Here is a 13,058-nt window from a genome sequence, read left to right on the forward strand (position 1 = left end):
TTTCTCTACCAATTGGCAACAATTTATAGTGTGGTACAACTATAAATAATATAGTGTATCATTCTGGCCTCAGCAGTTAATGCTTGGCTGCCTTACTTTAATGCACATTCATAACCAGCCTTCCATGTGTTACACACATAGACTCAGTCATTATTAAGTGTTCTTGATTCGAAGTATTCTTGAAGATTTAGTTTATGACTGCTTGAGTGCCCCCAAACCCCTCTTCATCCTTTTCTATTTGGAAGGCCTTTCCTTTGTGCTCCAATAACATGACATTTATCCAAATCAGCCCAATGGGTAGGCCCTGAGCATCTAAGAACAGCAGCCTTGACTCATTCGTCTTTGCATCCCTGCACCTTGCCTAATTATTGGCAATAAGTCTGGCCTTACTTTTCCCAGCCCTTCACTCCTCATCGGATGGCATAAATCATACTTTCTAAAACATTGGTATTATTTTAAAGAAGATCTTCCATGTTTGTCAACTTTCCATTGCTATGACCAAAATATGGACAAAACTAATATAAATGAGAAAATATTTATTTTGGGCCACACACAGTCTTAGAGGTTTCAGGCCATGGTTGGCCAGCTCTATTACTTTGGGCCTGACATGAGGCAGATCATCATGGCAGAAGGGCATGTTGAAGGGCATGGCAGCCAGGATACAGAGAGGGGGTGGGCAGAGAGAAAGGGACCAGAGACAAGAAATGCCCTTCCAGAACATGTTTCCTGTGACTCACTTCCTCCAAAAAGGCACCACCTCCTAAAATTTCTGCCACTTCTCAGCAATGTCATTAAATTATTAATTCAACAATGGATTGACCACTGATGAGGTCAGAGCCCTCATGATGCACTCACTTCCCAAATCCCTGCCTCTGAACATTGCTGCATTGGGGACCAGGCCTTCAATACATGAAACCTTTAGGGGACCTTCCAGATCCAAACTGTAATACTATCCTAAATTACAGTAGTAAAATATATTTCAACAAAATCTTTCTATTACATTGAATTTAACTATATGTCCATAGATTTTGTCTTAAGTCACTCTATAGTATTAGAATTAAAAAAAAATCAGAGCAGTTCTTTAAATGGTTTTCCATGGAACTGTTTCCTATTTCTAAATAACTTTTTTTTTGTTTGATACCATGGGCTGAACCCAGGGCTGCTTAACCATGAGCCACATCTCCAGCCCTTTTTAAAAATATTTTATTGGGAGACAGGTTCTCACTGAATTGATTAGTGCCAGGTTTGAACTTACAATCCTCCTGCCTCACCCTCCCAAGCCACTGGGATTACAGTGTGTGCCATCACTCCTGGCTCTAAATAACTATTTTGAGTAATAGTTCTAAGTAACTCTTGGGGAGAATAAATGTTGTATAATATATAGTAAAAAACAAACAATATAAATGGATAAACATGGTATAAAATAACAGAATTTTCTTCTGGATACATATGTATTTAAAATATTTTTGAGCATATATATACACATAGGTAAATTTATATATCAGAAGGAAAAGCTTACATACTAATTCTGACAGGGTGAAAGAAAATGTAAGATATTTCATCTGAATGTGCCTCCTCGACAGTAGGTAATGGTGAGCATGTACCCGAGAGATCTTCAGAAAACCTCTGAGCAACTGCAAAGAGCCTTGAATCCTATACCCCCCAATAATCACTTGATACTTTGCCCCATGTCCCCCTCCCCCAAACACAAAAAAGACACCCTTAATCCATGCAAGAGTGTGAGATGTAGGTGTAATCAAATAGAATATGGGCAAAGTACAAATTTGTAACATGAAGCTGATTTTGTGTTCATAGACTCATTAAGCTGCTGCTATAAACGGTGCTTTGGTTTTTGGCCCAACTTTGACCCGTCAGGCAGGCCCAGATTCTGCCCAGGCTCTGCAACTCCTCAACCCTCCTAAAGAATTGTTTCACCTCTTCACAGCTCCTCCTCTTCCAATCAAGGGTCTGACACTGCCCATTGTCCACATTTATTTTTCTGCCTTTTGGCACTGGGAGTTTGTCTGTTGCAGGATAAAAGTGGAATTCTCTGCTGTCTGCAGGGCTTTCCCCAGGGAACAGAGCATGAAACCCAAACTTATATAAAATCATATCCTGTTTGCAAACATCATATTCCCTTTGCTTCGCACTAATCTGGTCCTGTAAACCCCAGCACAGCTTGAGAGCCCATTCCTCATCTAAACAAATGCCATAAGCCCCTTTATACTTTTACAACCATGTCAAAAAATAATATTGCCTGCCAATAGTGATGTGATTGGAGTTGCCTCCTCCGAGCCATAAAAGAAGCGCAGAGTCTGTTATCAATTTCTCTAAGTGTATCAGGGGAATTATGGGTCGATTCAGTTCCAAGTTATAAATGACAACTCAAAAGCCGCAGAAGCGTTTGAAGCTGGGAGCTGATGACGACATTATCATAAAAGCCTGCTCGTCCTTGCTTTTGTGGGTTTTTTTGTGGCCTATCAAGTGAAAAAGGGAGAATAAGGCTGAGAAATGACTTCAAGATTTCTTCACACAGCAGCAGGTCACATGGCCAGGAAAATGATCACTATTTTTAGTGATATACCCTGAGGAGTACGCACTAGCTTGGTCCTGAACTGGTTTTGTTTCCAAAGTTCCTTAGTTATCTATTTCCTTATACAATGACCAAGTCCTGGGTTTTGGTAAAATGCTCTTTTCAACTGGCATATATTCTTATGGATCAATCACATCATTAGAAATGAGTCATACCATAGTAACTAAATAAAATGAGATGCAAAAAGGAATTCAAAGATCTTGAGATTATTCATAAAATGCGATTCTGGACAGCATAATTTAAGGCACCTTAAATATCATTTTCCCACTGAGTTCTTTGACCAACACTCCAATACCACAAGCAATTGGGGGGAGGGAATTTAATAAGTAGAGGATTTTGATTTTATAATGTTCTAAGTCATCTCCAAAACCAATGAACCCATCAGCATTCAGTAGCTATATGTTAAACCACTCTATAATGAAGTTATATATCCTAAATAATGTGACTTCACTTTAATTGTTGGAAATCACTGAGCATTTTGGAGTTAAACCAATGGATCTATTTTAGATTGTTTAAATCAGGAAAGTGTCTTAAACAAAAGGCAATTTCAGTAGTTTCCAAGCTTTCCAGGTTACCCCCATGATGCTAAATCAGATCACTCCAAGTTCATACTTGGTATTTTGCATGGTTAATGTGTCTAGGATTGTTCTTGAGGTGAAAATTTAGACTGGTTCAAATGCAAAGGACCCAGAGTTTCTCCTAGCACTTGTGTCAAAAATCAAAGATCTGAGAAAACAAGATCTGAATAGATAAGATTATGACTTAGTTTCTGAAAACAAAAACACAAAAAGAACGAATCCAATTGGTTTGCTAGAGCATCAGCAAGTGGCAGTTTATATGCACACTTGGGCTTCCCCCACCCTTCCAGTCATGCATCAATTCCCCAGAAGACATAGAGACTAATTCAATAAACAAAATGCCCTTCTTCAGCCTTCTCCAGCCCTGAGACAGCCAACCTCATCCAGGCCTCCCTCCTGCCCCAGAAGTTACCATGGTATATGTTTAGAGCAGGTGAGTAGAGGTACTTTGTGTTCAAGGGATGGTGAGTCAGTGGCACATCCCAGGTCGGATTTGGGGGAGAAGTCCTAGGGAGTTGTCCTCAGTTCCACTCTGGGTCATGAATTCAATGAACTTGTAAAGGATTGGGGTTTGACACTCACCATTCTTTTAACGACTTTGATGTCCTCCCCATCACTGTTCCCATGAAGTCATCATTTACTTTGTTTAATTCTTTGCCCTATTTGCAGGTTAAAAAGCTCTTCTCTTAAAATAGCCACTTGGGGTATGAGAAAATAAGCTCAAAAATCAATGAACTCCTTTGAAAAATCAGTTTTTCCTTTGAATTTAAGAATGAGTTTGCAAGGTCCCACAGGAGATTTGCTAAAATGAGCAAGTATTAATGTGGAGTGGTGATAGTTCTGTGTCAAGGGTCAAAAAGCAAAAGTCACTGGTGAGCTGCCACAAGGAGCCATGCTACCTTAGCCACACCAAAATGCTGCTAGGTTGAAGGTGGGGTTGGGGCTGAGGCCCACTGTTAAAGACTTAAAATAAGATCTTTCAGAATGCTTTCACATGAACATACACAGCATTTCCATACTTTCAGCTTTTCACCCTTTTCTGTGGGATTTCAGGAGAATAACTTCTCTGAGCATTTATTCTCTCATCTGCAAAATGGTATTAATAATAACGATCATTTGTTTTACTGGATTTCTGAAATTTAGTTGTGCATTGATAAAGTATAAAATCCTTATTTTTTGAGGGGGGAAGAATCACAGGCAAAGGAACAGAGAGATATTCCTTATTAAGTCTGGCATCATTAAAATGATAGAATGAGGGTTGGGATTATAGTATAGTGGTAGAGTGCTTGCCTAGCCTGTGTGAGGCACTGGGTTCAATCCTCAGCACCACCTAAAAATAATGGTCCATCAACAACTAAAAAATGTTTTAAAAAAGAATAGAATGAATAAAAACTATGTGGGATTTTCCTATATAAAATTTAGTTATAACTACTGACTGTCCAAAATATGATCCATAAACAAATAGGTTTGTTCTCTCTTTTCAGTATCCAAGTAATCTCATTGATTTAAATACTTTAGTCCATAGATGTCTGACCTAGAATTGTGTGGTTCTAACATAACTGAACACTTAGTTCTATGTAACTGGTAAGGGTTAACTTTAAATAGATTGCAGGTTACAGAGTTTGTTCTAATCATCTACAAAAATGTAGACATTTTTCTTCCTATGTTGCTGGATTCAAACAAATTTGTCCTTGAAATGTGGTATAAATATCCTGGGTCAAAAGGCTTTGTTAATTATTGAAGACAAAAAAAATGGCCTCAAGGGGTTCACAAACAAATGCCCCATAATGCAAAGCACTTTGTGAAGTTTATGCCATTTTCACCAGGAATATAATGTATGTGCATAGTTAGTGTGACTCTATTGAAAACTGAATTCCACTGCAAAACTGTGTTAAAACTTCTTGCATTAACTTTTCTCCAGCTATGTGAAAGTCCAGAAACACTGGCTTCACACGAGTGTGTGGCCGTCACACAGAAACTTGAAGTTTGAAGGCCCTCAAATTCCGTTTAGTTCTGTTGCCACCATCTTGAAGTGCTTAATAAGTTTTTAACAAGTGGCTTTGCATTTGGCAATTATCTGTGAAAATTATACCACTAATTCTGAAGTACAATATAAGCTTCACTTTAAAAAAGAGTCTTAAAGGTAATTGGATAGATAAACCAAAGTAGATATTTTTTAAGTTTCTGTTATTTAAAAGCAGTGGTTAAACTCATACTTACCCCAAGTCCACCACAAGGTAAGGAGGAAAAAAACTTTTGAGAGTCATCACCTATATGGTAAGAAAACATAAAGAAATATACATTGTGAGTATTATTGTTTATGTGGATTAACATATAAATTGTATCACATGGTATTTATTATTGTACTCATAAGAAAAATCAATGAAATTTTGGACCAATTATTCAAAGAAGTTCATTTTAAGAATGCATTGTTCTGTTTATATAAATACATAGGTAAAAACTCAAAGCAAATGAATATTAATACTATTATATATAAAGATCTATTACCCCACAGGAACAAACACAAGCCCATGAAATTTGGGATAAAAGATTTTTTAATTGGTTTACTTATCCATATTGTATATTATAATTTTAAAATTATAATTTATGAAAACTCACACAGCTATTGACTAAGTGCATTCCTCCAAGATGATACTTGACCCACAAGTTTTATGAAACTATTACTGTCATTTTAAAAATATTTGAGACACTAAGATATCTTCTCAAGTACACACTTATTCATCATTTCTATTTCAGAAACAGTTAAGTATACAGGATCTACTTAAGATGTAGCTAAAGTCAAGTATACCCATAAGCCTTTCTAACATGAACAGATTTTTAAACAAAACACTATAAAGAATAATTCCATTTGGGAAATTATAATATCAGTATCATTATAAAAAGTCTTCTTTTAAAAATATATGCCAAAATCTTTAATTATGATTCTTTTTTTGGAACTGGCATTTCATGGGACTTTAAGCAAGTATTTCATTTATCTACACTTTAATTTTCTGTACTTATCTACTTCATGAATAGACAGGCAAACAGTAAGTGTTCCCAAATTTCTGGCACTAAAATCTGTCTATTCATTAACTAAAAAGAAAGATAAAACATTTCTATCTAAGATCTTAGTCAAATTGTTCTAAAGTGACTTAGATGGGTCACTCAGAAGACCAGTGGTAGAAGCAGGTGACAAACTCTTTAATTCACTTACCCCTTTATTTGTTCTGATAATGATCAATTACATAAATAATTAAAATGGAAAACAGGTTTGAGGTATAATTTACATGCCATGTTAGTAAAATTCTAATAGTAGATTGTACTGTCATAAAAGAAAGTTTATTTTAAAAACAATGAGTTGCATAAGTTTATTTTTCAAATGCAATTACTAACAGATGGAAAACAATAAAGAAAAATGTATGCACAGATGAGGACATGTAGTTATGTAAAGACATCTTTTTCTAAAAAAAAAAAAAAAAAGATGAGGATACAGTTCAGTGGTGGAGTGCTTTCCTGTGTGCTGGGCTCAATCCTCAGTACTGCAAAAACAAAAGAAAACAAAACAAACAAAAAACGGCAAACACACACACACACACACACACACACACACACACATACACACACACACACACACACACACACACACACACCCTAAGGCAAAATGTTAAAATTAGAATGCTGGCACAAGTAAAAGACACTTCAAAAAAATTCTGGATGACATGAAAGGTGAAGTTTTTTATGTCATTGCTCTTAACAAAGGTATTTCTATATCTTTGAATATTTTGCAAGACTGAATCCATATATCACCAGTAAATTAAATACACACACACACACACACACACACACACACACACACACATATATATACACACATATATATATACACATATAGATAGATATCTGAACTCTTCATTTACAGTTAAAAGGGATAAAGATAATATTAAAACATAATAAAATAAATTTTAAAAAATTACTAAACCCTAAGAGAATAGAGAAAATAAATGCTATGCCTCTTATGGAGAATATTATGTAGTAATATTTATATAACATAAAAGGCAAATACTTGATAATGTAAATTTAGCAGTGTGTAAAAACTTTAATTCACTGCATTGACTGAATTTATTTTTTTAATGACATTATAGTACCTCGTTAATGGACTAAAGTCTGGCTAGCTACAAGGCAGAAACTGGTAATAACAATGACAGGAATATTAATGTTAAGGAAAACCTTGGACCAGAAATGATTAGAGAGAATGTTTTCAAAGTGTCACCTTACAGAATCTTAAGTATTTAAAGAGATAAATTGTGCCTATTTTCAAATCTAATTATTTTATAATCTATAGATGTCTTTCAAGATACAAAGACTAATAGTTCTGATCCTAGTGAACTTTCAGTTAAATCCTTCCTCCTAACCTAGAACATAACTTTCAAGAGCAGTATTATCAATTTAACACAGAAATGCCACCTCCCATCTTGTTGGAGGGACTGGGCAAGATAGTTGTATAGTAGTGCAAGAAATAGATAAAGAGAGCAAATTACTTGATTATTAATTTTTATACATTGGTATATGACAGCTTCAACTGGTCTTTTAGTTATAAATGTAAAAACTATAAAAATCCAAATGTCACAAAGAACAAAAAAGTAATCTTTTAAGAGAAATAAATAATTCACTTTGAATAATAACAGAAGAATATCAGATAAATTTTTGAATTCACCATAATAAATGAAATAGTTTGGATATGTCCAAGTTGAACTTCACACTTGACCTCAGGCCTCACAGAAGGCACCATCCCTGTGTATGTGGATTCAGGTAGTCTACGTTGAAAGTGCTGCCCTGATCACTGATTGGTGTCTCTCAAACTCCACAGGTATACAGAATATTAGCCCCAATCTCCAATTGTATGAATGCTATTTCCCATTAAATATTCAAACCCAATGAGATAAAAGGCTAATTAATCTGTCCTAAAATTTTAAAGACTGAATCATCAAAACTTGCATCACATACATACAATGAAAAGAATCATTGTCCAAGTTCCAAGTTGGAATTCATTTTTGAATCAACCAAATTTAAAGTATTGAAAGTTTGAATATTTTGAAAAAGTTAGATTTGTTCAAAATTGACAAATTCCTTTTCTAAAAGCAGTGGTACTGTCGTATTTTATAAATAAAAGTTTGATGTTGTCAAAGTGTAAACTTCATTTCTTTTAACAAATATGTCTTCCTTCTTAAATTTTGGCATTTTGATATTAACAATTTGACCAATCATATTCAAGTCCAGTAAAGTCCAGGAGTACCTAGTCTTATGACTGAGTTGGTGGATACTTTGGGACAATAGTTAAAAAAAAAAGGAAAGAAAGAAAGAAAGAAATGAAAAGAAAGAAAGAAAAACGTTTTCTATTTTCTCTTAACTAAATTAAAAAGTAATCACATAGACACTTTCCTATTTTAAATGCTTGAGTATTTTGACCAAATAAAACCATGAAACTCACTGCATCTTTGTGCTTAGTTGGGTAGGATTATTAATTCATGTTAAAATAAGAACATTTATCATACAGCAGCCGGAACAAAAAGAAATACTTTAAGTAACATATCTACATGTAGAGAACTGGTTCCTTTGAAGGAACCAAGGGAAAAATGTTTGGAGCATAGATGTTTACATCAATTTATTTGTATTTGTATTAAAGCATAACTTTAATATTACCATATAAATTGTTTTTCATCAAAGTTTGGCAACATTATCTCTAAACAACACTGAGTGGTCTGTGTATACCCCTTTGTGTCCATTTCTCTTCCAGGTATTTCTGTTGCCTATCCTCACACACACACACACACACACACACACACACACACACACATGTGCAGACACTCCCCATGTATCTCACCACACATCTTTAGGGATGCTTGCTGTTCATCTTTAAAAGCAGTTTGCATGTGTTTAAAGGGTAATTGTTAATTTCCCCTTATAAATGCTTTCCAAAATACTTACCTATTACTTGTCATATATTAGTTCCCAATCATTTAGGGCCAATTAACATAAATTATTTAAAATTATTATTGAAAAAAGTTATTGAAAGAGTTCAATAATTTGGAACTGACTCAACAAGTTTGTTTGAAAGGGACAAGAAAAGGTTCTAAAGTGGATTTTAATTAAAATACTTAAAATATTAGCCACATTATGTATTGTTGTTATTCAATTATAAAGATAATTAATAAAATATAATTATTTTTACTAAAATAATGTTTTGTCAGTATTTTTCCAAAAATCTGTTGTTTATAGCATTCATATAAAGATTACATAAAACTCTGCAACCTCAATTTTATTTTAAAATCTGATAATGAAATTTTGAAAAATCGTACATTGACAAAAATTATGTTTATTCGTTTTCTATTTGTCATTTACTGTGTTATTTAATACCCACAGGGAAGGTGTGCACTAAAAAGCTTACGCTGCTATTTTAAATTCCATCTTACTATAAAATGTGGTATCTTAGGCACAGTAATAGGACCTTTCTCTGATATCATTTTGTGTGTTAAAGTCATGGGAAAAAAGCCTGAAAGACACAAAACAAATGGGAAAGGTAAAGATGAATTTGCACAAAAGGGTGAAAAGATCTTTTTGTCTTTTAGCTCAAAAACCCAAGTAAACAAATTTGGCAATGTATATATCCCTATATGCAAAACTACACTACACATCTGCTATCCAAAGAAAGGTTAATTTTAAAGTCAACATTATAGAACACACATTGTCTTTTGTAGTGCAGGATTTTCTTAATCTACTTTGAATTCTCTTGTACACGACTCGTTCCACAGAGCAGTGCTGTTGGAAAAACTGACTTTTTGTCACACTGCTTGCCAAGTATTTTGGACTGACACTTGTACTGACTAATGATAGTTCTGGAATGTGCTGTTCTCAGTCAAATGGAGCCCATACAGACCTAGGAGTATCCTGGGGTCCAGCTTCTGTCCATCCAGGGGGCCGGTGCCATACAACAGTGAGTGATGTTCAGAATGAACAAGCTGTATTTCCTCCAAGCTGGCTTTTCGACCTTGAATCCGCTGAAAGAAAATAGCAGAAACCTACAGTACCCCTCTGACAACATTTAGAAGAAAATGAGACCCCCAAGTCACATTTAAGATGATTAATAATGGGCTGAGTTTCATCAGGCAGGAATGTGAGACTGATCTTCTTGGTAAAATACTCTAATACTACTTGAAAAATGAGCATATGCAAGGTTGAGATGCGATAGATTGCTTATGCCCATGTAGGAAATTGATATAAAGCTTATTCTTCTTTGGCATAAAAAATAAATCTATAACAAAGAAATTAATGGTTGTCTCTTTTGTAAAAAATATGAGCTTAAAAACAGCCAAGGGCTAATGTTTATCTGAAAAACAAATTTATTACCATCTTATTTTATACTTACCTGAAGTTGTTGTTGAGATGAATTTTTCTTAAAGGACATGGGTAAATACCATGATAGTGTAATGTATTTTATGCTCATTACTTCATGTGAGTGCACCTTACCACAGCATTACTCTGTGTAATGCTGTTACAATGTTACTCAAAGCTTGTCCCATGGGACCCGCAACAGTTGAGGATCTGCCTGTCAATGGCCCATGATGAGATCAGTACAGAAATTCAGAGTAAATATTTAGAAACTTGTATGGCAAATTTATTTCTTTTGAATTTAATAAAATCTCATATGACTTCAATTTTTATTTCACTTTTGCACCATTTCACTTTTAGTGTGTTTTATTAAAGTTTTAGTATATGACAGATTGGAAATTAAACAGAAACAAAAACTGCTGTTTAACCAGAGATAATTTGAGACATTCTAGAATCAATTCTTTACACTCAGGCTAGGCAGAGACTTTTTGCCCCATCTAACAAAGAAAGGTCCTTTGACACAAATACAATTGTACCTTAAGTTAAACCTTATTAGCCAACATACAAAGTGATCTTCGTGGTCTCATTTCTTACCACATCTGTGAGCCTGATAAACATCATGCTGGTGTATGAAATTAATTAACCTTCACTTTCGGAAATGCCTATGCTTCCTAAAACTACATAAACAATATGAAGTTTTTCTTAAAACACACACCGTCACAAGACAGGTCAGGTAATACTTCAGTACAGAACTCAAGAGAAATTCAAAGAGAGTCTGTTCAGGAAGTGCTGACCTCCCATGTTCCTGACTGTGGAACCACCAGTTGACTTGGAAACATCCGGTGACAACCACACCTCTCTTGAGACCAGGACAACTCCGTGATCAGTCTCCCTTGTATAAGGTGATGGGGCTGCTGGCAGACTCTTCAGTGTTTATGTGTGGGTTACTAGGGGTCAGGCTGGGTGTATTGGACAGGAGACAGAGTTTGTTTGTCACTGAAAATAAATGATCAGGTCACAGTGAGGGAGGAATGGTGGGAACAACAGGGGTAACAGAGGAGCATGATTTAAAGCAGAATCTCAAGATTGCCTTTATGTGCCAAACCAACAAATACCTGTGGAATTTTCTTTGCCATTACACTGAAGTTCCCTGTTCCCGACACTACCATTCACTATCATTCAGCATTGTGTTACCCAATTTACATTTCTAGAAAAATGAAATATGCTTTTGAGAAGTCATTTCCAGGTAGTTAAGAAAAGAATCCCAATACTGAAGACCGAAGGCAAATTCAATGATGGCATTCAGGTCCGCCTTGTTCTGATCAATAAACAATTGTATTGAACAGGGTAATTTGCTGGTAAACATGAAATATGCAAAGGTTTATGGAAGACAAGCAAAAACCAAAGAAGTAGAATGACAGGTAAAGAGATAAAATGAGCAAGAGAAAAGCGAGAATCAATATTAAAGGGAAACATTTTAACTTCAAGATTTCAGCAGACGGAAAATCCCCCAAGATAAATGGTAGTAACTCCACGGTTTGAGTCATCTAAAATTGGAATGAACAGAGTGCTGAAAAACAGACTGTGACAATCAGTCCTAGTCTGGCATAATAATGAATACCATGAAATAACAGAGCTTCCAAGATTTCACTTCTATGGGTCTATGAAATCCATAGCCACAGATATCATAAAAGCTGATACTGTGAGACATCAAAAGTCCTAAATAATGTCAATTCTAAAACTTAAGAATTGGAGCCATGTTTGACTACTGGAATATCATAAAACTTCATCAATTTTTTTCCCTCTCTCCTTTTCTATTAAGATTTTTTTTTCAGTTCCCAGTTGAATTTTTTGGCTCTAACATTAAATATCACTATTATTATGTTTCATATACTAGTCATATATATTATACACTGTACACTCAATGCCTGTCCCAAGTTCATTTCTTATTCTCCTACAATCCCAGTAGCATTCCAACTAAATGTTCAAGCACACATTTGAACAATAATCTGTTAATAAGATTCACCATAGATGACGATAGCTCAAGTGCTAGCAAATCATGAGGATGCCTGCCGAATCTTTCATCTCCCAGTGTAGTAGCAATCAACTGGCAGTATGGACACAGCATCTGGACAAGTTACCTAGCATTTACTTATTCAAGAGTTTTGCTTCTGATTTATACTCTAGTCCTTACCTCACTATTAAAATGTAAAACTGCTCATACATTATCCCTTTGATTCTTTTTCCACCTTCTCCTTCCATTTCCTTTAACTCTCTGAAAGTACGTTACACTGGCAGATTGTGTTATTATAATAAATAGTTCTTAGAAATTACTGCAATCAAAATAAGGATGGAATCATTCTTGACAATCACCTTCTGCTTCTCTAGCTGCTAGGGAACAAGCCCCATAAACACAGTGCCTGTTTCCCCCCCAAAGCAAGGAAAACCAATTCAGTCTGAAAACAATCTTTACCTATAGAAAGGATTTGGAGAAAGCACAT

At 35.0% G+C, this 13,058-nt stretch overlaps 1 protein-coding gene across 22 annotated transcripts in view; it reads right to left on the reverse strand.

Moving 5' to 3' along the window:
- The window catches only part of Hdac9 (histone deacetylase 9), an 860,512-nt gene that overhangs the window by 229,975 nt on the left and 617,479 nt on the right, over positions 1–13,058 (reverse strand). For all 22 annotated transcript variants that reach the window (XM_078040000.1, XM_078040015.1, XM_078040005.1 and 19 more), the window contains 2 exons: positions 10,106–10,226; positions 5,392–5,441 (listed from right to left, as the gene is read on the reverse strand). In XM_078040000.1, coding sequence (XP_077896126.1) covers positions 5,392–5,441; positions 10,106–10,226 — 171 coding nt within the window. The remainder of the gene's footprint in view (positions 1–5,391; positions 5,442–10,105; positions 10,227–13,058) is intronic.

The sequence above is a fragment of the Ictidomys tridecemlineatus genome, chromosome 2 (assembly GCF_052094955.1).
Source record: "Ictidomys tridecemlineatus isolate mIctTri1 chromosome 2, mIctTri1.hap1, whole genome shotgun sequence".
In the NCBI taxonomy this organism is placed as follows: Eukaryota; Metazoa; Chordata; class Mammalia; order Rodentia; family Sciuridae; genus Ictidomys; species Ictidomys tridecemlineatus.